The following is a 24166-nucleotide window of genomic DNA, read 5'->3' as shown; positions in this document are numbered from 1 at the left end:
ACAGTTTTATGGAAGCAGCATAACTGCAGAGCCCAGAGGCTCTCTAAAAAGAAAAGTTACTCCAATTTCCAAACTTCTCTAGTTTCACTTTCCAGATGGGATTCTGGTTCAGTACTGCGTGTCAATGGAAGTTCTCACACACATTAAAAACTAAAAAACAAGTAACAAGCAAGCAGAAGTTCCTGACCCTGAAGAGGAAGCTGTCAGGGAAGGCATTAAAGAATATCCGGTATCTAAGCTCAAAGGGCCCTGGAGAGCTGGTCCAACCCTTACCTCACCACTGAGCAAAGTGAGGGGCCTTCAGTTACTGCTCATTAGAGGCAGTCCAGGGGCTGAGGCCCGGGACCCCAGCTCAGGGCCCTGCTCTTCATACAACAGATCCCAAGCTGGGGCAAGACTTTCTAAAATGCAGACTTTCGGAGCTCACCGCCGCCTAAGAGGGCAGAATAAGAAGTGGAGGGAGGAGATGCCCAAGGTGATGCCTCCAGGGCTTCACCAGGCCTGGTCCCTCCCTCTCTGCTGGGTAGTCGGCAAGGACCAGAACCAGACTGGTGAAGCTAAGAGGTCTGCCAGCACCTCCCTTAATCATTTAACCTTTTCTCAGTTGTCAAGTTAGGCTGGTCCACCTGCAGCATCCTATTTCTGAACTTCCTCTCCCCCCAGAGGTTCACGACCTCTCCAGCCCTCTGTCTCCACCTTATCAAATTTGCTCTGGAAGGGTTAAGTGGGCTTGTTCAGCCCCACTGTAAACCGGTGATTCTCAGTGTGGTCCCCAGACCATCAGCAGTAGCCTGTAAGAACTCAGTAGAAATACTGATGCAAACTGGAGGTGGAGGTGGGGCCCAGCAATCTGGGCCCTCTAGGGGATTCTAACACACACTCAGATTTGACACCCAATGGTGCTTATAACGTACATGCTTCAGCCTGTTGCTTCTCTCACAAGTAGGTGACTTAACTGGCACAGCTGAATGACCTGAACTTCAAGCCCAAGAGCCCACGGAGCTGCCACTGGAGGCGGGAGGAGCTTCCCAACTCAGCATCCTCTTCCCCCGTTTCCAAGGTTCAAGGTCTTGTAAAAGAAGGTACACAAACTGTCCTTGAAGCTGTGACCAGAGGCTGGAAAGCACAGACATGGGGAGAAAGATCTCGAGGACCCTGAAGGGCCTGACCTAGTAACGTGAACAAAACGGAGCCTCCCTTCGCCAGCTCTACACTGCTGAGGCCAGACTTCAGGAGGGACGACAGTGGGCCAAAGGGCCCAGGCCTCTTCCTGACTGGAGAGCTGAGGTGACTCTGATCCGCCCAGATGCCATCCTGCCCCACGGAGGCTGCAGTACTTGTTCTGCAGGAAAACTGGCCTCGCCTGACCCCACCTCCATGGGGCGTTACCATGGGACCCGCAGATACAACGGGCACCCGCTGTGGGTGCCCTGACACACTGGGTCACGTCGGGGTGGTGAGTGGGTTTCCGCTGGTGTGTGCCAGGGAGCAGGTACCGTGGTGCAGAATCTGGTGCCTCAGGTATCGCCAACCACAGCCTACATAGAACAGGACCTGTGTCCAAACCTGCCGTAATTAGCCTTCTGCTTCTCTGGCTTATACCAGGCCCTCATTCCTAGTAGGGACTCTGGGGCTTCCCAGAGGAAAATGGATGTCAGATTTCTAGGCCTCTAAAATTCCTGACTACAACAGTGTTGTCTGACAGGACCATGTCTGTGAAAAAAAGACTTTTTTAAAGATCCATTTCTCCTCTCACCTTCTCTACTCTCAGGAGTGAGGCATTCTCACATTTGGAGGTCCAAGCTTTAGACTCCATAGGTTTGGGCTCCAGACTCAAGATTTGGGGCTCTGTTGGAAACTTCAGTTGATCTCCTGCACAAAGGGGGCTATCAAATGCCAGCCTCCTGCCCAGGGATGGATGAAGGATTAACTGGTTAGTGTTAACCAAGTGCTTTGAGCAATTCAGAAAAGAGATACTCTCTTTAAAAAAAAAAAAAAAAAAGCACTATAATAATCCTTTCCACTGGAATAGACTTTTATTATTTACCCAGAACTTTATCTCACCTAATCCTATCATTCACACTCTTAATTATTCCTGCAGGCCAGGGTCTGCCATTACTAGTAACAGAATTTCTGTTACTGAGACGGACTGCAAAGCTAAGAACAACAGCGTGGAGAACAGGTTCCTCTGCTGAAAGCCTCTCTCAAGAAACTCGAGACACTGGGACTTCCCTGGTGGTCCAGTGGTTAAGACTCCATGCTTCCACTGCAGGGGACACAGTTTTGATCCCTGGTGGAGGAAGTAAGATCCCCACGTGCTGCGTGGCCAAAATGGAGACACATCTCTGCTGGAAGGCACAGCGGTTCTCTGCACCCTGAACACATCAAATCACAGAGAGTCCTCACCGCAACAGCTCCAGTCACTCCGGCCTGACCCCAGCTGAGGGGCCCTGGACACCCGCGCATGCCCGTGGCCAGCTGCTGCTCCTCCTCTCTTCTCCCTTCCTGAGCATTAGGAACTTCCCCATGGAATTCCCGACGCAGAGATCCACATGGGGACCCTGTGCAGTGCATCAGACTGGCTGCAATAAGCCATCCTTGTCACGCACGCCTCCCGCGGGTTGGCTGGCCTGAGGTAAGAGGATGAAGGGCCTGTCCTGAGTGACGCCCTGGAGGGGCAGCCTCACTGGGCCAGTCACTTCCTGTTCCCACAGGCAAATAGGAGCCCATTCTTCTCATCCCCATCTTCTCCACAACTTGTACCAAAATCAACACCCTCTGCCAGCCCTCCTTATTTCCCTGTTTAGACTCATTCAACCCTTAATCCATTAATTGGTGTTTGCTTTTTTCTTTAACCCTTTGATCTTTCACATCAAGCTTGTTCCTCCTCCACGCCCCTACCCCTCCACAGCTCTGACAGCCAGCTACGAAGGGCACCTACCTGCCTCCACCAGCATCTTACCCCCTGGGAACTTCCCCCAAACTGTGCTTCTGGTGATGTTCAGCCCCATGTCTGAACTCTGAGGCTAAGGATAGACTTCATTTTTCTTTTCTGAAACCCCAGCTTCCAAACATACTCCACCAGGGACATCCCTGGTGGCGCAGTGGTTAAGAATCTGCCTGCCAATGCAGGGGACACGGCTTTGAGCCCTGGACCCGGAAGATCCCACATGCCGCAGAGCAACTAAGCCCGTGCGCCACGACTACTGAAGCCCGCGTGCCTAGAGCCCGTGCACCACATCGAGGAGTAGCTCCCGCTCGCCAGAACTAGAGAAAGCCCGCGTGCAGCAACGAAGACCCAACGCAGCCGAAAATAAATAAATTAATAAATTTAAAAAAAAAATACTGCACCAAAGTAGAAGAGACCACTCATTCATCCAGCAGGGTAAGAGGAAAACCAGTTTAGAGAACAGAGTATATTGTACTTCCAAAGTTTCAACAGAAGTGACACTGCAAGTTCCAAAGGAAGGAAGAGCCAAGGTGAGCACAGCAGACACGAAGCTAACTCTCTCCTTCTCCTCCCTCCAGACTGCCCCCAACATGCTGGCTGAGGTGACACAGTGTAACATAATGATGGTAACACCACAACCCTATATGGTAAGTATGTTATCCCAATCTCACACATATGAAAACTGAGGGACACTGAGAAACTTGCTCAAAATTAGACAACATGTTAGTGGCAGAATTAGGATTCAAACCAGCCTGCTTGGCCCAAGAGACTGCATTCTTTTTTTTTTTTTTTTTTTTGCGGTATGCGGGCCTCTCACTGCTGTGGCCTCTCCCGTGTTGCAGAGCACAGGCTCCAGACGCACAGGTTTAGCGGTCATGGCTCACGGGCCCAGCCGCTCTGTGGCATGTGGGATCTTCCCGGACCGGGGCAAGAACCCGTGTCCCCTGCATCGGCAGGCGGACTCTCAACCACTGCGCCACCACGGAAGCCCCAAGACTGCATTCTTAACCTTACTATGCCATCTTGTCCCCCTACTTGCCTCCAGGTCTCGGTGTACACTCCTCTCCTTCAGAGAGGCCTTCTACGACCACCCCTATCTGAATCAGGAGCCCCGCCCATGTGTACTCCAGCGCAGCAATGACTTCCCTGATCACAGCAAGTATGTCACAGAACTGGAGCTGGCACAGTCGCAGCACTCGGCAGGCGCTCAGCAAATAACTGTGGATAAATCAGAGTCTGAACCATCCCGTCTGCATCCCTCCTGGAATAAAGTACTGCTCCTGGCTGCAAGCGCCCACCTCTCACAGGCTGACTGTGAAGACCAACTAGACGTGATAACTTCCAACAAGAGCCAGTCCAGTACTCAGCCCCAGGAAGCCCCTTACGGCATGACCCATCTCCTGCCGTCCTCCCTGCCTGCCTTGTATCAACACACATTTGCTAAGCGAGCTGATGCCGCTTATGAAAACACCAAACCCAATCTGTCCCAGAGCAACCCTGGCAACCCTGGTCATTAGGGTTTGGAACAAGTCCATATAGGGTTTGTGTGTCATGATCTGCAGAACTGAGAGTTCAGGTTCCCCAAAGCTGAAGTCTTAATGAGCCGCCCAAACCCTTCAAATAATCAAAGACAGTTAAGATTCTAGGAGTTGGAATCCTGTTCATAGGAAAAACTCTCGGACATCCTCCCAAGAGAAAGGACTGAGACCAAAGAGCTCCTGCGAATTCCATTCAGCAAACACACACATAGCCTACTCTCCTTCCTGCAGACCCTATTAATTCTAGTGGTAAGGGGATGGGTGGTGTCTCAGAGGAGGTAACTTTGAATTTGATCTTAAAGGATGAAGTGAAGTAGAGGAGGGAGGGGAGGCTGGATTCCAGCCACAGGAATCTAGCCACTGAAAGAACAGCGTGAGGATAGGCTTGACGGTGTTAATGTTCAGGAAAGGGGAGTAAGAAGTCCCCTTAGCCTTGACTTTAGGGACAGAGGTAGAGGGAGCTGTGGGTGGGGAAGGGAAGCCAAACCCATGCAAGCTGCCTTTCCCCCCCTCCAATGCCAGTATAGTTTTAGAGCCAGCACAGTTCTCACATACATTCTTCCACATGACTTCACTCCCCGTAGGTAATGAAAGCCTTCCTTTCCTCCCTCTTCATCACCTGAAGGGACCCACGCTGGGTTCAAAGATCCTCACTCGGGCTGAAAGTTAGCACACTCTGTGATGAACTCTTCTGGGCAGCCTGCCCAGTCCCACTCCCTTCCTCTCAGAAGAGCCCCACCACCTGCATCCCCTGAGGCATGAAGACACTTTCACATCCTTCTCCACTCCCAAGAAGGCTGTGGACAGAATCTCATGGGGAACCACAGACCAGGCTGCTGCTGCTCGCAGGGCCGTGGACTCGTCCTGCTTATCCTCACGCACAGGATAGGCCACGATCCTGCACAATCCTGCCAGGAGTGACCCCCTCTGGGATGATCACTGGCCTGGTTATAACAAAGTACAAAGGACTTTGTCTCTGCCTTCAACGAGCTTATATGCAAACACTTACAAAACCAAGAACAAAGAACACGAACTAAGATCAAGTGGCTTGTGTACAGAAGACTCAAAGATCAGAGACTGACGGGGTCTACTGTGTGACAGGTATAAAGCAGAGGGCCACACGACCTACTGATGTCACCACCTAACTTCATGGACCATTAATTAGCAATTCGGGGCAACCGTGCATGGTCTTCAGGAGCCCGAGTGGGGCTGCACTGACTCAAGACACCACTGGGTCCTCTGCAATCCGGCCTCCAAAGTAATGAGACCAACCAGGAAGCAGAAACATCCAAGGCTTCTCTCCTGTCGGCCCCCGCACCTTGCTGTGCCGAGATCAGTGCTCGGCAAATACTGACAGGTGGCTCCCCACGCCCACTCAGTCCTTGTCTGGTGTGTGACAATCCCAGCGACATTCTCTTGAGCCTCCCACCATTGCCAGAGTCAACAAGGTTGAGCTGTCAGAACTCCAGCCAGTGACAATAAACACACAGGTCCCGCCCTCTCCCAGGGAGACATGTGTCCACTGCACGTGAAGAACTGATCGTCAGGCCCACTGTATTTCTTAAAGTGTCACTAGTTACTCAGGATAACAAAGGCTAGAGCAGAATTATTTTATAATCCTGTGGGAGTACTTGGCCATAACTTCCTGAAACACATTTCCCCTCCTTGGTCGAAACACCTAAAATACTTTTGTAAATTTGAAAAGAAAAAACGCTTTGCAAAGAATAAACCTTGATGGGGATCTGTTTGTGTTCCCTGCATTACTTCCCAGAATTTTGAATGATTAAACAGCTGTACTTTTAAAAGATCTGGCTACTGGCAAAGCTAACAAGTTAAAGAAGTTAAATAAGGGGAAAACCTTGTCTCTGGGGAAGCAAGTGAATCTAGGAAGGAAAAAGCTTCTTACAAGAAGAAATGCTCTCAAATATAGCTAAGTAGGAGGAAGCAAAAGGACTACCAAAATGGAGAGACGAGAAGAGAGCTCTTATTTTTTAATTCTAATGTTGATTCTCACGGATGTGTTTAGGAATTCTTTAAAATGTAATCCTTCAATCATACATCACTGTGCTGATGAAATGAAATACCTCTTTAAAAGAACAGACCCTTGGCATTCTCAAATTTTTAAGGTTTCAAAAAAACTGAAAGTTCCTAACAAATAGCACCTTTGAGGAATCCCAGCTCTGAGATGCCAACAAGACAGCCTCACTGAAGGGAAGGGCTGACTGTGAGATGTCCTAGCTGATTTGCTGCACAAATATCGCAAAGGGCCACGGCCCCTCTTTTCTGCTTGGCTGCATGCGTGAGATGCCAACATGTGGCATTTGAGAATTAGGAACCTGTGAACTACGAAGAACTCATGCAGTACGTATCTAACTCTGCTCAGGATGTACCGAACTGAATCCAGGAGAATCCAAGACACACGGAAGAAACAAGGAGCTCCTTCCAACCCGAGCTCATCAGCTTTGGTGTCAGAAGTGTAGACTGGTATCAGCTGGTGCTAGAATCTGGTCTTCAAACCTAGGAATTACTTCTTTGTATGCCAGTCAATGTCCTAAGTACTTTATATATACTATCTTATTTAATCCTCGCAACAGTGTATTAAGTAAGATTATCTAGTGTCTTCCCTGTTCTAGGGAACATCGACAATGATGTCTGGAAGATTATCCAAGGTAACACAGGCAGCTAGGCGTAGAGGCAGTGTTCACCCTCATCTTCCAGTGAATTCAGAGTTCACGCTTCAGGTTGGCTGAAGGTACGCTGGGTGAACACGGCTCGGAGAAACCAGCGGCCAGCGCCCCCCTCAGTCACACCACACCATGGCAAAGTTGTCTCTAAACACTGCTGTCCCTCCGGGCCCCAGAGCTAAACACGAGGCGGGCCAAGGTCACTCCTGATCTGGCCCCAGTCCAGGCAGCCAGCTACACCAGTACCAGCCACCTGGAATGGGAGGGCTGCTCACATCCTCGCAAGCTCATGCTGCTGGGGTGACGCAGAAGAAAGGAACCTCCAGTGGGTAAGAGGTGGTCAAATAATTCATCTGAAAACCTACCTAGAATAATTAAAGACTCTGAGCACTAACCCTAGTTGTTTTTTTTTTAAGCACCCTGTGACCCCCTTTTGTGCAAAGAGTTGGGCAGGTAAGGATAACCTCTAAGCTTGCAATTAAGGATACGGTAGTGGGGCACCTTTGTTTGGTAGGTGGAATCTGTGTCTAATGAGGGCTTTCACCCAGATGAGAGCCACTGAGGTGTTCAGTCTGGTGGACTCCTGGCTTCTTTTGTTCGAAAGTTACAGTGCAAAGCTCGTACCATGCGTTGGCAATGTTCTAAACATGGCACAACAATCAGCCTGCAGAGGGTAACTTCTCAATGTCTTTTCATGACGGCAGGGTTCAGCAAGCTCTGTAATGACCCATCCAGCCTCCTACCACAATCCCCAAGTCTTTTTATAGTCACAGGTAATTACACCATGGAGAGATTACATCACGTCGCCAGGGTTTGCAGCTGACAGGAAGATGCTCTGCGGATGTTTTGGGAACTACAGCCACATTTAGCAAACAATTTGCTGTGGTCCCTATTGTTCCTTTCCAAGAATAGAACTGCCTTGGCAAACCTTGTGCCTAAACTGGGACCCAAACCACCAAGGGCCACTGTAGATAAGAACAGAAACAACCACAGAGGTAAACACGGTAACCCAGAGATGACTCCTGCATCCTATATCCATGGAAGAAAACAGATGGTGCCTCTCTTCCTCTGTCAAAATTACCCCCTGAAGGGTGATCTGAGTGCCCCAACAAAAGTAACACAAGAAACAGGTCTCAGAGAAGCCTGCCACTCAGCACAGGCAGTACAGTTCTCAGCAGAGCATGGGCAACACAGTCAGACGTACTGCACGCAAATCCAAGCCCGCTTCCCCGCCTACGACTGAGTGTCTCTGACCAAGTTCCCTAACTTCACTCTGCCTCATTTTCTCACTTGTCAAACAGTTACATGACCATCTAGCTCACAGGCACTCTGAGAACTTTACATGTGATGACACAGAGCCCGACACACAAGTGATGCTCCATACGCATCGTTTCCCTACCTGTTCTCTCTTCCCAGTTCAGTGTATGTTACCTCTGGCCCCAGGTCCCTTCAGGGACCGTGAGGTGAGCCAGGCCGCCTGCCAACACCTCTCTCTGCCGTAGCAGTGCTAGCGGCCAAAGCCACATCATGCCCTGAGAGCCTAGCTCTCCCCATTTTCCATCTTCAGTGAGCACTAACTGCCTGGCTTTCTCCCTCTGCCACACGGAAATGCAAACGGCTGCCTTCTCTGCCTAGGTGCTTGTGTGATGTTTAACGTGGCCGCTAAGTGTCGTGGCAACATCTTAAAGGAAAAAACAAATCAGAAACAAGTAAAATACTAAGTTTTTTTCAATAAATATGCTCAGAACAGGGAGAGAGTGGAAATTAAAAGCTTTCTACATGAGCTAGGCTGAGACCATCAAACTATGCAAACACGGAAGGCAAAAGGGATTCCGGAAGTAATCAATCCTTCCTCAACTGGTCAAGTTTGACATCTCCTCCCAACCCCTCATCCCCAACCCAAAAAGTGACTCTGCATCTCCAGCTTCGTTTTTTAAAGACAGCAGAGGACGTCATCCACAGGAAGTCTCTTGCCCAACATGACTCAACAGGAGGTCAAATAACGCCCCTGCTGCTGTTGTTATTTAGGAATTACGCTGAGCATTTTTATATGTCAAGTGCCTTCCAATCATTTTTATTACACAATACCAACCTAACATCCTTAAGTATCTTGTTCCTGTTTTACCGGGCACAAAAAGAGGTCAAGTGATTTACCTAAGGTCAAACACACAGCAACTTTCTTAAGGTCACAGGTAAAGAGATCTGTGACCTTAAGATCTCTTGAGGAGAGAGATCTGGGAGAGGCTGCTACACAGTTGGGATCCTAATTCCTCTCTAGCCCAAGAAAAGCAAGTTGGGTAGCATGAGCACAGATCTTATTTTTACATCTGGTCTTCCCCTGCAGGCTGTGACCAGGTGTGAAGAATAAGATATGCTTCCTTTTGCCACCCTGAAAAAGGGAACTTTATCAATAACTCTCTCCATCTCTGCTACAGGCATGACCAAGGGGCAAGCTGAACCCGACGCCTCCGTAACCACTTCTCTGTTATAACTACAAATCTCCGGCTGCAGATAAGAGGAACCAGGATGGAAAACTGAACTTTGAACATGACATACATAACTTTTCCCAGAACTTTACCCCAGAACTCTCAAGTGCCTCTTCATACATGATTCTTTTCTCTAAACCTAAGCAATTATGGCCAAGACTAGAGGTGCCTGTGGGACTTATGACCAGAGACTGCGCAGGCCAACGCCCCACCGAGGGTGCCCACTGGCCTCTGTCCCGTGGGATTCTCACCGTCGCGAATGTGCCGGGACACACGAGCATATCTACTAGAGCTCACTGGGTAACAAGCGCCTCATTTCGAAAGGCCTCTGGAATGGGTATTCAGGGGAAGCTACAGGAGCAGATAAGAAATGCAGGAAAAGGAAGAGGAGACCTTGCCTGACCTGAATTGCCTTTCCTCGACTTCAGAGTATGTGAGAGCCTTGGTTTCTTGGCAAGCTTGCTCAGCACGTTGCTCAGGGAAGGCACAGCCGTACAGGTGTGCTCTGGGTCTCAGGCCAAGGAGTGGGCCCCTCCTTCCCCCAGAAGCCACACCAGAGAGAGGGAACAACATCGTAACTTGGTGCACTGGATCGAAGTAATGATGAAACCCTTCCCCTGCCTGCACCCTGCTCTGCGCCAGTACGTTTGTTTTATGGAGAGTAAAAAAGATCGGGCAGAGGGAGTGGGGTGGCAGGGGAGGAAGGATTCTTTGCAGGTGGGGGAGGGAAAGAAAACAACTGAGCCAACTTTCCCAACCTGGTCTGAGCCCACACTACAGATACATTTTTCCATACTGGAGAATAATAATCCCTTTATTCAGCCAGTCTGGAAGCATCGATCCCTGATAATTGATTTCAGACCTTGCATGGAAAGTTGGGAAGGTGTGGGTAGCTGGAAGATGGGGTGGGGAATGGGAGGAGGAAGAGGGGAAGCCCATAAAAGAGAGAGTGGCGGTACAGGGGATGGCTTAATGGAGCTAAAGAGGCTGAAGGCATCAGACACCGAAGGCAGATGCTCTGCCCTCATACTGCCAGGTAACATAGCAGGACCGCTTCCCCAGCAGAGCCCCGGAAGAGGACGGTGGTGGTAGCGCACCAGGCACTGGGCGAGGTTGTGGTCCAGGCACTGCCCTAAGGCCCTGGGCCAGTGCACAGCCTCTGAGGTCCGACCTAGCTCTGCCCAGTCAGTCCTTCCTTCCTTCCTACTCTGACAGCCACTCCATTCATAGGCATTCTTACTGAGCACCGTGTGTTCTGGGCTGGGGGTAAGGTGGCAAACTTCTGCTATAAAGGGTCAAACATTTTTTTTTTTTTTTTTGCTATACGCGGGCCTCTCACTCCTGTGACCTCTCCCGTTGCGGAGCACAGGCTCCGGATGTGCAGGTCCAGCGGCCATGGCTCACGGGCCCAGCCGCTCCGCGGCATGTGGGATCTTCCCGGACCGGGGCACAAACCCATGTCCCCTGCATCAGCAGGCGGACTCTCAACCACTGCGCCACCAGGGAAGCCCAAGGGTCAAACATTTTAAAGTGTACATATTTCAGGCTTTGGGGGCCACATGGTCTATGTCACAATTACTCAACTCTGCCATCTAGCACAGGTGAGGGAACTGAGGCTTACAGAAGTAGAGACTCGCTCTCGGTCAGAGCCAGCAAGTAGCAGGACTGCGCTCTGAAAACAGGCAGTGGATTCCAAAGCCGGCACCCGTACCTGCACATCGCACCCTGAATCCTACACCTCCGTCCCACCCGTGACTACAGCCGGGGGAGGGGAGTGGTCACATCATCCCCGCAGGCTCCTACACCCCCGCCCCCCGCTGGCTCACTAGGCACCTCAGCCACCAGTCCCACACCCTCAACTGGCCCCCTGCTGTACCAACAGAACAGAAGCCCTCACCCTCTGCTCCCCTGCTAACGGCTCCACAGAGAATCCCTTCTCCCAGCCTTCAGGAGAAACAATGGTATTGAGTCTTCTCCCTCCCACACACAGGAGGCAGGCCGGGGCTCACCTGAGGCGAGTCCGTCTCCAAGGAGGGTGCTAAGAATCACCAGCAGAAGGTACACTCCATGTCCCACGGAGGCCACGGCAAACAATGAGGTGCTCTTTGGTGCTATCCTGCCATGGCACATCTTTCATCCGTCCAAGTTATTTTAAAAAGAAAAAAATTTAAAAGCCAGAAGTAAAAACACTGAAGTCAGCCCTGGGTAGATTCACCTATAAAAAACAAACCAAAAACAAGGACATAAGTGAAAACTTTAGCCATGTTAGTTACAATAGGCACTTTACGGTAAGGAAGCCATAATCACATACAAAGTTGAAGGAATTCTAGCAACTGAATCCCTACTGCCAGGAGAAGAGACAAGCACATAAGCGGTTTTCCAACTCCTCCCTGGGGAAATGCCAAGGCCCCAAGCAAGCTGCCATCGGCGTCAGCATCCTGGCGCCAGATCCTTGCGACAGGACAAGGAGACAAGCGCCGGCTCACCTGGAGCTCTGTCAGGCTCGGCAGCGCTTTCAGAAACTGCTGTGGCTCTGCCCTGCTGCCTGCCTTGGAGGCTCGAGCAAAGAGGAGGAGAGAGATGGCTGTTGACTCAGAGCTGCTACACCAGACTCTGGCTTTGCCTTTGCCACCGGACTCAGAGCAAGTTCAACTAACCGAAAAGAAAAAAGAAAAGAAAAGAAAAAAAAAAGAGAGAACACATGTCTTAAAGGGAGAAATACACCGCCTAGAGAGAAGGAATGCAGCAGAAGGAGTTAAGGGCCCGGGGCTTGTCTGGATGAGCCCCTGAGGATCTGGCTCTGACTCGACAGCCACGAATCTCAAAAATGGACTAATTAATCAAGGCTCACCCAACACACCTGTGACCCCAGAGCCCACATTTGTTGGCTACACTTGACAATGATTGAGCGGAGAACGGGTTGTAACTCTTAATTAGCCCCACCATCCACTCTAGCTCAGACAAAGATGTAAGAAGAATAGGAACCAGTACCTTAAAAAAATAATAATAAAATCAGGGATTAAGACTTTTCAGGATTTTTTTCTACTTGCCTTCAGGGAAGCAGAAGGGTTGATGATACATTATGATATAGGCCTATTATATTTTAGTTAACCAATGGGATTTCATTTATCCTAGTTTATAACAGGTATTCCAAACAATAAGGTTACACTTCCTTTTTAAATTCCATATACACCTCCTTCTCCAACAAGGCTTTATGTAAATAGATAAAGGAGTCTGCCATCTACAACCCTAATAAAGGATGCCCCTGAGGGATAACACCCAGACCTGACTTTAATCCATGTATGAAGCCTTGACTCAAGCCTATGCACCCCTTCTGAAGAGAGTTACTTCAAACAGCAATAAGAATTGTCTCAGTCCAAAGGAAAAGCAGCTATGAGGGTCTTCAATGAGAATGAGCCGGGGTTCAAGAAGAGAGCTAGCCGCCGGGTCTTTACCCACTACCCCCAAATAGTTGGGACTGTAGCAGTCCTCTGTCCCCAGTTTTTACCCAGATTCCAACTTGAGCCTTTATGGCTGTAGAACAGGGATGGTTCATGGAGAGGTCTAGGGGTGGAGTCTGTGACTGACCCAAAACAGTACACAAAACCATGTGTAAATGTGTGGAATGTGTAAACAGTTTTGTGGCTAAGAATGCTAGAGTCAGAATGCCAGAATTCAAATCTATTTCCTTTACTATGACCTTGTGGCCAAATTCCTCTCTTAGCCTCAGTTTTCTCATCTGCAAAATGGAGACAGTGACCATACCATCATCTTCACAGGGCTGATGTAAGGAGTAGGATCAAAGTGCTCGACACAGTGCCTGGCACTGAGCAAGTCCTCAGTAAACACCAGCGGCTGTCGCTATCGTAATTATTAATAAGATCTGAGAGTCGAGGACCTTGGAGGTCATCAGGCTTCACCTCCTCTTTTGACAGAGGCCAAAACCAAGGTCCAAAAAGTTAAAGGATATGCCCAGGGCCACCAGCCAGTTAGCAATGGGTCCTTGGTGCTGCCCTTGTACATGCAGCCACAGCAGGTAACCCTACCAGGCAGTCATCATCCCCTCAAGGCAAGAACCAATGGATCATCAAGGATGACACCTGCCCGTGCCACAGCACAGCACGTGCACAACAAATACTTCTGCAGTGAATGGATGAGGCTGGATCGGGGTGACGCTGAGTGTTCCGTGCCCGACTGGAGGACTGAGGAAAGATTACCCACAGGAGGGGATGCTAAGCAGATTGCTAAAGGATGTGTCTACCGGAAAAGGAAATGGAGACGCCAAGCACAAGTGGTTCAGAGCAATGGAACCCAGCGCTCCCGGCAGATGCTAGAGGCAGGGGCCAGGCTAAGTTTAAACTTTATCCTGAAGACCACATGAAGCTTATGAGGATTATAAACAGGGAAGTTACAACACCAAATTCATTTAGGAAGATCTCTCTGGCAAGGATTTTAGAGGACTGGCGCAGTGGGGGGCTTACCAAGTGGTAAAGAATCTTACATTTCGTATTTTATAATTAATATAGAGCTCTGTGGAGAACTGTGTGACAATATCTGTCCCCAAAATGCACACATTCTCTGACCTATCAATTCTACTTCTATCATCTGTCCTGAGAAATCACGTGTGCAATGATATATATGCAGGATATTCAGTGCATTATTTGTACTAGCACAAGACTGAAGGGTGACTAGTTAAATAAGTTGTCATACACCCACATAATAGAATACCACGCAGTGGTTTAAAAAGAACTGGGCAGTTCAGTCTGTACTAATATGGAATGACTTCCAAAATTAGTATGTGAAGAAAACTATGTGTGTGTATGCATGTATTTTTAAAGGACACACACACACACACACACACACACACACACACACACACACACACACACACACCCCTGTATGCACTGTAAGTCTCTCTCTGGAATTGATGCACAAGAAACTGGTAGCTACCAAGTGCTGTCAGCGAGGGAATCTAGTGGCTAACAGGGAAGAAAGCTTATTTTTCACTGTATGTATTCCCTTTTCACCTTCTTGAATGTTGTACTTTGTGTATGCATTACCTCTTCAGACAGATAAAATACAGAATAAAATTAATGTAGCAAGGCATTCCTGTAAGCCACCTGTCTCCTCCCTCAACAAACTGACTGACACTCCAATAAACCTGACTGCTCTCTCTGCCAGGAATACAGTCAGTGTCAGGGCTCAGCACAAGGGTCATCTCCTGGAGGAATTCTTTTCTGACACGTCACACCCGCCTCCAGTAGAACTAACCCCCTCCTTACTCCCAAAGTGCCCTGAGCACCCTACTCTGACTGTACCTCTATCAAGTTATTGTATCTGTTTATCTGTCTCACCTCACTAGGCTCAAAGTTCCTTGAAGGCAGGGACTGTGAATTACTCAACTTGGAATCTTCATAAGCCAGCACAGGGCCTGGCACCTGACAGGCGGGCAGCAAACGTCTGCCAAACTCATGAACACTGTGGGGGATGAGCCAGTATGGGACTGGGGAGGAGATGCACACAAATGAGCCCATGTTCTGTTTTGTTTTCTAGAAACAGCCGGTTCCTCCCTTACTGCTTAAGCAGCTACCTGGGCCATGGGACCGATTCCACCATGAAGCCTAAGACCTGATCAAGTGCAAAACAAATGGGGTGATGGAAACGGGGGCTCTGCAAAGAGAAGAGAAAAGATGAACAGAGGAGAGTCAAGGAATGTTTATATGCAAGGCTGAGCCAAGGGTTAGTGCTTCAGAAATAGTACAGAGAAAAGTGAATCCCCACAGCCCCAGGATATCACCCAAAATGGGAAAACCCAGCTACTATGAAGAAAGGGTCTCATGACACCTAATCATTTTCAGAAAGAATCCACTTAGAACACAGAATTTTAAAAAAACAAAATAAAGCCTGCCCTTGAATCATGGCTTTAGACCAAGTGAAAAGAAGAACACTTAGAACAAATTAAGACTAAGTATTCATTATTACCCCTAGAGAAACACACAGACGAAAACGTAGTTAAAAAAAAAAAAAAGAATTCATCTCGCTTCAGTATTCCGCTGGTGTGTTAGTGACCACTTCCCCTGATTAAAAAAAATTATAATTTAGAGATAAAGTAAAATGGTGGATGTCAGGGGCTAAGGGGAGGGGGGAATGGGGAGTGAGTGTTTAATGCGTATAGCGTTTCCGTTTTGCCAGATGAAAAGAGTTATGGAGACGGATGGTGGTGATGGCTGCTCAACATTATAAATGCACTTCATACCACTCTTCTCTGGCTTCCGTTTTCACACCTCAAAACAGCTCAAAGGTCTCTCTCAATCACAGAATTCTCCAGAGCATCCACGCTTCTCTTTGTATAACCTATCTCTTCCTCCAGCTTTTCCAAAACACGGGGTGGGGCAGTGTCATGGGAAGTCTGCGTTCGCCCTTCTGACTTTCCTTCTTGGGACCAACGCCGCTGCCTCAACAGCCTGTGGCAAGGGGAGACCCCCAGGAGCTAGACTGCCAGCCCCTTCAGGTCAGGATCTGGCCTTTCCCCACCTCTGTGAACCCAAAACATCAAAAGCTGAGTGACTGCTCTGCTGAATGTGATGTCACGAACACTCGTCTCCTGTCCAGAGTGATCCTCCAAGAGGAAGGACACTGCCCTTAAGCCACAGCTCTGAACTCGGGGAAGAACCGTCCCACATCTCTGCCTCTGTTTCCTCATCTGTAAAATGGAGGTGTTGCTTGCTTTGAATATCTCACCAGTGAATATCTCACCAGTCTATAGTGAGGTTCAAAAGGGACAAAATATAAAAGACTGCTTGCTGGGCTTCCCTGGTGGCACAGTGGTTGAGAGTCCGCCTGCCGATGCAGGGGACGTGGGTTCGTGCCCCGGTCCGGGAAGATCCCACATGCCACGGAGTGGCTGGGCCCGTGAGCCATGAACGCTGAGCCTGCGTGTCCAGAGCCTGTGCTCCGCAACGGGAGAGGCCACAACAGTGAGAGGCCGGTGTACCGCAAAAAAAAAAAAAAAAAAAAAAAGACTGCTTGCTCTGTAAACTGGTAAGAAGACTCAGGTCCTCCTATTTACAGTCTTAGCCTATGAGCCAAGACAGCAGAGGGTGATCTGAGGAACCGCTCATAAAAACGATGATGATATAAGCATGGCAGGCTTCTGGTGTTGAGAAGAACCTGTAACACGAGCTCAAAGCTCACACAATTTGCTTACTTGTTGTTGCCACAGATGCTTCCAGATTAACCAAAAAGCCTGCCTAAGGTGAAATGTATCCTTAGAGTCACCTTGAAAAATGGCTCATAGCTTAGGGAGGCAGCGGCAGCTGGGGGAGGGGCTGCGAGTGGGGAGCCACGGAACAGCCCGGGCACCCAGTCCCCTAGACACGCAGGGCAGGGCCCACATCTCCACAGCTCATGCGTCTGGGTTGCCCTGGGGCCCCATCCCTGCGGGTGGAGAATGTCACAGTCCTGCTGAGGCACAGTCATGTCACACTCTACTGAGCGCTCCTCTGTGAAGGCAAAGGGTCCTGACTCAGCCACACTTGGCGCCCAGGGGCTAGGTGAGTTTCTCTACATCTCTGTGAGCTCAGCCTCCGTTTACATGTCATACTCAGGACAGATTATTTCCTAAACCATGGCCATCTCTCCATTAGTTACAAGAGGGAATTGGACAGGTACAACCAACATAAATCCTTTTCTTGCCTCAGACTAGTCCGGAAAGGGGATGGTTGTGGTGGGAGAATCTAGAATAAGAGTCTGTTCCTTTGATTAATACTACCAGGTGATGCGGGGAGACAAAGAACAGTTCATGAAGTTGGAACAGAACTTAACCATTACATTTCAGACTGTAAAGGTAAGAAGTGCTAACTCTGGAGTCCAAAGTTCCCCAGAGGGTGTAATAAGACAAGGGAATAAGGTGCTGGGAGGCCCTCCCTTACCTCTCTCTTTCTCCCTGCAGCGTCCCCCCTCTTCACTCCCACTCACCCTGAAATGGCTGGACCACAGCAGCAAAAGGTATCCAAATGTGTATCAGATCTTAGTGCCTCCCACTCCTCCCCGACAAAATGACAAAACTGTATTACTTCTAGATGTCTTCAGTTTACTTTTTTCCTCCCTGGGGATAAATGGCTCCTTCCAATCTTCCTAACTTCTGTATCTTCCCCTTTCTTTTGTGCCACCCGCAGCTGAGTCCTTCAATAGGCACGAAGTTGTCTATCGGACTTTGAGATCCTTGAGAGCCATAAGTTCCTTTATCCATTTCCTTTTCATCTCCAGCTCCAAAGCCCAAAGGACACAAACATCAAACTCTTGTTAAAATTTGCCTCCTACAGGGACTTCCCTGGTGGCACAGTGGTTAAGACTCCACGCTCCCAATGCAGGGCGCCTGGGCTTGATCCCTGGTCAGGGAACTAGATCTCACATGCATGCCGCAACTAAGGAGCCAGTGAGCCACAACTAAGGAGCCTGCCGCAACTAAGACCTGGCGCAACCAAATAAAATAAATAAATAAGTAAATAAATAAAATTCCTAAAAAAAAAAAATTTACCCCCTACAAATCACAAAAATAACCCTCAGCTTTTCTCAGAAACCACTGAAGCCAGGGTAGGGTAGGTGTTTGAGGCTTTTTTGAATTGCTTTAATATTCCTTGTATTCTTGTCTTACTCCCCAGAACGGCTCACTACATCCTCTTGTTGTCCCAGTTTTCCCCTACGCTACTGCTCAGGCTTCAGGCAGCAGGGACACCAGCAGACACACTAAACCTTCTCCTCAATAGTTTCCAGCATCTCTTTTCTAGAACCTAGCAGCAGGATGACTGCAGCATGTATCTGAATGCAGGAGACAGCCCTTAAGTCCCAGCTCCACCAACCAACAGCGGATTGGCCTCAGGCAAGCCAATCATTCTTCCTGGTCCTCACGGGGTAGGTCTGGATGATCCCCAAATGCCCTCTGAGTTCTAAGAAATCTGGAATGTCTTCTAGGGAAAAGGAGAAGCCCAGAAGTATTTCTCCTGAAAACATAGGTCAACAAAAGTTCTGACTAGAAGGAAGAAATGTTAAATCCACCCTCCTTTTTCCGCAGAGCAGTCCTTTCCCCCTGCATCTCCCCAGACCTATCCTAGAATCTATCTCCCTCTGCACTGCAGCAAACTCAGGAGACTCCAACTTTTCCATTTAGAGCCTAATCAATCCATCAGCACATTTGTATAGGCCATCCGTACACAGTGTTCCTGAAGTGCTTTCCAAAAATAACAAACCTCTGACAAAAAAAAACCCAGCCTACACACACACACACACACACACACACACACACACGGATCACTACAGAGCTGTAGGGGCCCAGAGAGAAAGAGGAAATGCAAGAGAGAAGGACACAAGAGAACAAAACAAGACAGGCTCAAGACAGGACAGAAAAAAGGAGAGAAAAGGCAGAGTGCCTGCTCACAGGCACTTGGCTCAGGCCATAAATTTCCAACAGTGAAGGCAGGAAACCACTTCTTCTCTAGACTGATGGGCTAAACTAGAACCAATCAGTTCGCCTCTTGATGCCTCTGTTTACTCGTCAGTAAAACGAAACAATTCAAGTACTTCTCTCTCAGAGAGCCTGGATCCGTGGAAAGATTCTGGCAGGCTGTGCCAGAATCTCTGGTCTGCTTGGATATTATTAGTTAGGTGGTCTAGGGCAAGTTATTTTCAGTTCCCATCTACAAACTGGATAAATAATACCCACCTTGTTGGGCCGCCGTGAAGTGGAAATGGGATCAACGTGAAGGATCAGGACAGTGTCTGGAACACTGGGCCCTCAAATCAGTGCTGTTGAAGGCCCCTTCCTGCTCTAACAGGATGTTACTGAGTCCCCACTAGACCCCCGAAGGGCACTGTTTCAGCTGGGCTGAAAACACATGCCCCCAGACTAGGCTCGAAACACAGTCAGTTTAGATGAAAGAAGAGCCAAGAGGTTAAACAAATGAACCTCCAAAGGTCTCTCCCATGAAGTTCGGAAAATATATATTTTTAAGGAACTTAACATTCCCTCCCCCAAAATTAAATAATCATGTATGTGACTATACTGAAGTGATATTTGTGTCTAGAGGGACCAAGGAGGTTTTCTAGCCTGAGTGTGCTACAGGAGAGGATAAGGGCACAGAGCTTACATGTCTGAGATATACACACACACACACACACACACACACACACACACTCATTACCTCATTATATACGTGCCATCATGCCTATTTTACAGATAAATGGAATCAAAGGGGCCTAGAAGTCTTTCCTCCTCTTGCTTTCCTACTGCAAAGGACTCCCTGTTCTTTTTTTCCAAATACAAGGTCAAGCTTATTTGCACCTCCTCTGGGAAAACTCTTCAATTGAGCCCACAAGCATGGAAGGCTCTTCTGAACACACAGCATCACTGCCTGGAAGACTGGGAGAGCCAATCATGTCCTCCCCCAGGGCCCACTCACAGTGACTGAACTGTTGTATGCTACATTTACTGCAGGTGGTAAATTCCTGCAGAGGACCAACCCCGCCGCTTTCTGTGCCCCAAAGTGCTCAACAGTTATTTGTTCAGGAAGGGGGAAAAAAAAGATAAACCCCAAACCCATAATTTGTATAGGAAATACAAGATGGCAAAGTAGCAGCAGATATAAAACAGGAGGGGAAAAGGGTATATAAATCCTGAAGTTTTGCCAGGTAGCAAAACAGATGCTTGGCAGAAGTGGCTGTAACTGGTTCCTAGACCCAGAGCTACATCTATGTGTCATCACACCCCTCTGCTTGGTTCCTATCAGAGCTGGGTGGAGCAGGCTTCAATACCCACTTGGCAAATAAAGTCTGGGAAGCTGATTTGCTAAACCTGATTTCTTAGGGCTCGGTGTTTGTAGTGACTCTACTGCAATTCAGCAAATATTTACTGGCTGTCTTCAGTGCAAGACTTGGGTGATCACAGAGATGAAGTGGGGCATAGTTCTTACTCTCAAGGAATTCACAATCTACCTGAGAGGAATTACATGTTTATCTACATAAAACACTGTAAAACTGTTACAAGGGTTTGTGTTTTTGCTTTCTGTTTTGTTTTTTAATTTTAAAAAGTGCTATGAGAACACAGAGGAGATAAGAACAAAGCCTTCTGGTTGGGGGTAGGGGGAGGTGACAGAGAAAGCTTTGAGCTGGACCTTGAAGATCACACACAGATTTAGTGCGCTCCCGGGGCAGTTCTGCATGCACAGTGCTAATTATAAAGAGAGAGAGAGAGAGAGAGAGAGAGAAAAACAAAAAAAAGAAATGGAAGAACAATTCACCAAAAGGATGGCAGAGGGAGAGAGGAAAAATGAAGTGATTATTTTGTCTGCCAAGAGTCACTGAATGCTGCTGTCTGGTAACAGGAAATAAATATCTGTCTATATACCTTCACTCAAGGGGATGTTTCAGTGCTAGATTTTGGTTTTCAAAGTATGTACTCATAGCTGTGTAGGAAACACCTCCTCCAGGTCAAAAATAGCAAGCCCAAGAAAACTGGTTGAAGCAGTTGTGTTTACTTTTTACTGTCTCTGTGGATCGCTTTCCAAAGGCTCCCAAGTGGAAGGGTATAAACAGGTCTGTGTCACTTCCTGGTTCTCAGGCCTTCTGCTAGATTCCCAGTCAGTCTGGGAATGCTGCCTATTTAAAAATAAACTGTAAAAAGTCACCAAAAACCCCAACTCTACTTTTTCCTCGACTTCATTCAATTTCACTGTAATTAAAAGGGGCTGAGCGAGAGATGAGACAAAAATGACCACAGAGAATGAATTCTCAGGTGGAAACAAAAATGTAGGCTTACTGAGTTCAAGGTCAGGGGATTTGGATTCTACTCACGTTCTGCCTCTAACTGGAAACCCGGACCTTGGAAAAGCAAGATGCTTCATCTCTCTGCACAATAGCTGCTTCAGCATCCTCTTAACCCCAATCCAGTTCTCCAGTCTTTCTGGACCTCAGTTTCCTCATCTATGAAATAGCAGTAACGGCAGCTACCTCACAGGGCTATTGAGGTGTCATACGGGAAATATACATGAAGCACTTGGTATAGTGTCTGGCACCCAGCAAGTCATCGAAAATGGTGTGATAGTCATCACCAGCTATCGGTACTGTCATCATCCTCTGAACACGGGAGGGCTGAGCTAGATGACCACTGCTTGAAGAACTCCTCTGGCTCCAAAATCCTATGATTCTTTAAGTCACTCTCTCCTTTTCTTTATTTTTTTCCCTTCTTTTCTTTTCTTTTTTTTTTTTTTTTTAGGGGGGTGAGGTGGAAAGGAAGGGAGATCAACTTGGAGAAGCATGACAGTTACTGACACATCCTCCATGTTCATGTTAGAAACACCAGAATACAATTAAGGAAATCCATCAATGAGCGTGAAGGGGGCATGTTACCCTCCCCAAGGGAAACGTCCATCTAGGACTCACATTAACGCCACAGCACATGGCAAGTGCACCCACAACTGCTGCCTCTCCTCCCGTGGTCATGAAGGACAACACCCTCCTGGGCCAGCGCAATCCGACTGCATCCACCTCATCTTTAACTGCGAGCAGCTCCTTAGGGAGCCCGAAAAGACAGCGTGTGGCTCATCCACCCACTTCTAATAATAACTAATCCCCCCACAAGGTATTCCTGTTTTAAACAAAAAAGTGCCTTCTCCTTAATATAATTTGAATGTGGTCAAAAATCAAATGCCCCTCCCCAAAAGTTACGAGTGTCATCAGAGATGTCTGGATTTATCAAAGCCAAAGCACTAAACCGTAGTTAAATTCAGATGAAATTAATAAGCGTTTTCTTTTATTCATTCAGGGTCCATAATGTGCCAAAGGCTGTAGAAGATGCCAGAAACTAATAGGATGGGATGAGTGAAAACGATAAAGGACGACACCTAGGCTTTTGGCCTGTGACTGTGTGAATGGTAGAAGCTACCACAGGAGGGAAACAACACAGGTGTAGACAAGCAGGTTTTGGTGAAGAATATGATGAATGTAGTTCAGGTTATTTGGGGGTGGGTTGAATTGTACGTACTTCAAGGATATCCAGGTAGAAAAGTCTAGCAGGGAAGTTAGAAATGAGTATCAAAATCTGCAAAGTGCTCCGAACTTGGGGTATTGCCCTGGAGTGATTAGCCTGAAAGTGATGGCTGAAACCATGCAAAATAGACGATGAGCTCACCTAGGTGAGAGAGATGAGTGAGGACAGAGTCAAGCCAGAATCCTGGGGAGAACACTAACTTTTTAAAGTGGCGTATCAAGGAAGGAGAGACCATGAAAGACACTCCAAAAAGCACAAGGAAACCAGAAGCCTGTGCATCACAGCTGCCAAGGGAGGGACAGAGTGATTCAAGGAGGATGTGAGGGGGCACAGTGGCAGATGCAGCAAAGGTCCAGTAAATAAGAACTAAAAAACACCCACTGCATCTGGCCACTAGGATATCACTAGGGACCTCCTCAAGAGCACATTTATTAGAGTGGTGAGGGCAGATCATGCTGACTTTAACATGAATTCAAAGTGAGAAAGCAGATACAATAAGGGCAAAACAATTGGGGGTGGGTGGAGCTGGAAGAGAAGGGAGAAGAAACACTGGATGATGGCTTCTGGCTCCAAATATATTACGAGTTGTACTTTCTCAGTTAACCCAAGGATTTCAGTTAAAGCTTCTGGAACTGCCCAGATAGCTCCGAGACACCCTCCTCCCAAACCCAATGGAGAGTCCCTCCGAATGGGCACCCAGACATACACACTATGGTTGCCAAAGCTGTGGAGACGCTGGGGATGAATATTTAAGACCTGCCTGCTTCCTTAATGTTCAACAACAACAAAAGCCTCTCCACCCCATCACCCCTTTTCCAAAACTACTACCTCTTCTGTAGGATTCATGAGTGAGAAGAAACAGTCAACCTAATGGCAGGGCCAGAGAAGTGGACTTAGTGTCTCTCAGGCCTTAAGGTGCTCCATAAATATGGTCTCGGTTTCTGCCATTTCCCTCCTTTCTACTCAAATTTCAGCCGAGTATTTTCCCTTAAGGTTCAGGATTCCAGAGGCATATTCTTCACCTCCATCTACTGAAGCTTAACAGCCCCAGTGAGGTACACATTTAGAACAAACAAGACACTGCCTTCTGGCTCCAAATTGTTCTCCATCTTGTATAAGTTCCAAGAAGCCTCCTAATTTATAACCAAACCATGACTCTTCCCGTCCTCCTCCTCACAAATTACCCAAACTTCCTGTAAGTTGTCAAGGTTGGACTGCAAGGCCCCAAGCAAAAATGAGAAGCAGGAACTTGCCTACTGTTCCTTCCCCTTTGATTAGTCCCACGCCCCAGCACCACCTCTGCCCTTACATGACCCTCTCATTGTACAGAGCCCCTCCACCAATGCCTGCATGCTCTAGGTCTAGCTCCAACCATATCTCCAGTTCTCTCCACGTGGGGTTCTAAGTCAGGACCAGAGAAGAAAGGAATCTGGTTAACTCACAAGAAGGAATACTCCCTTAAATCT

At 48.1% G+C, this 24166-nt stretch overlaps 1 protein-coding gene across 4 annotated transcripts in view; it reads right to left on the bottom strand.

Annotated features, from left to right (window-relative positions):
• Positions 1 to 24166, bottom strand: part of SUSD6 (sushi domain containing 6) — a 93680-nt gene that overhangs the window by 38866 nt on the left and 30648 nt on the right. For 3 of the 4 annotated variants that reach the window (XM_082618657.1, XM_082618656.1, XM_082618659.1), the window contains one exon: positions 11668 to 11873. In XM_082618657.1, the coding sequence (XP_082474783.1) occupies positions 11668 to 11788 (121 nt within the window). In that variant the 5' untranslated portion in view covers positions 11789 to 11873. Of the gene's footprint in view, positions 1 to 11667; positions 11874 to 12144; positions 12289 to 24166 lie in introns of those variants that run through there. The other variant, XM_082618658.1, reaches the window with a different exon arrangement.

Source organism: Mesoplodon mirus, assembly GCF_964341445.2.
Source record: "Mesoplodon mirus genome assembly, chromosome: 4".
In the NCBI taxonomy this organism is placed as follows: Eukaryota; Metazoa; Chordata; class Mammalia; order Artiodactyla; family Ziphiidae; genus Mesoplodon; species Mesoplodon mirus.
The sequence above is the reverse complement of the archived record's forward strand: the minus strand, read 5'-3'. Positions and strand labels throughout refer to the sequence as shown.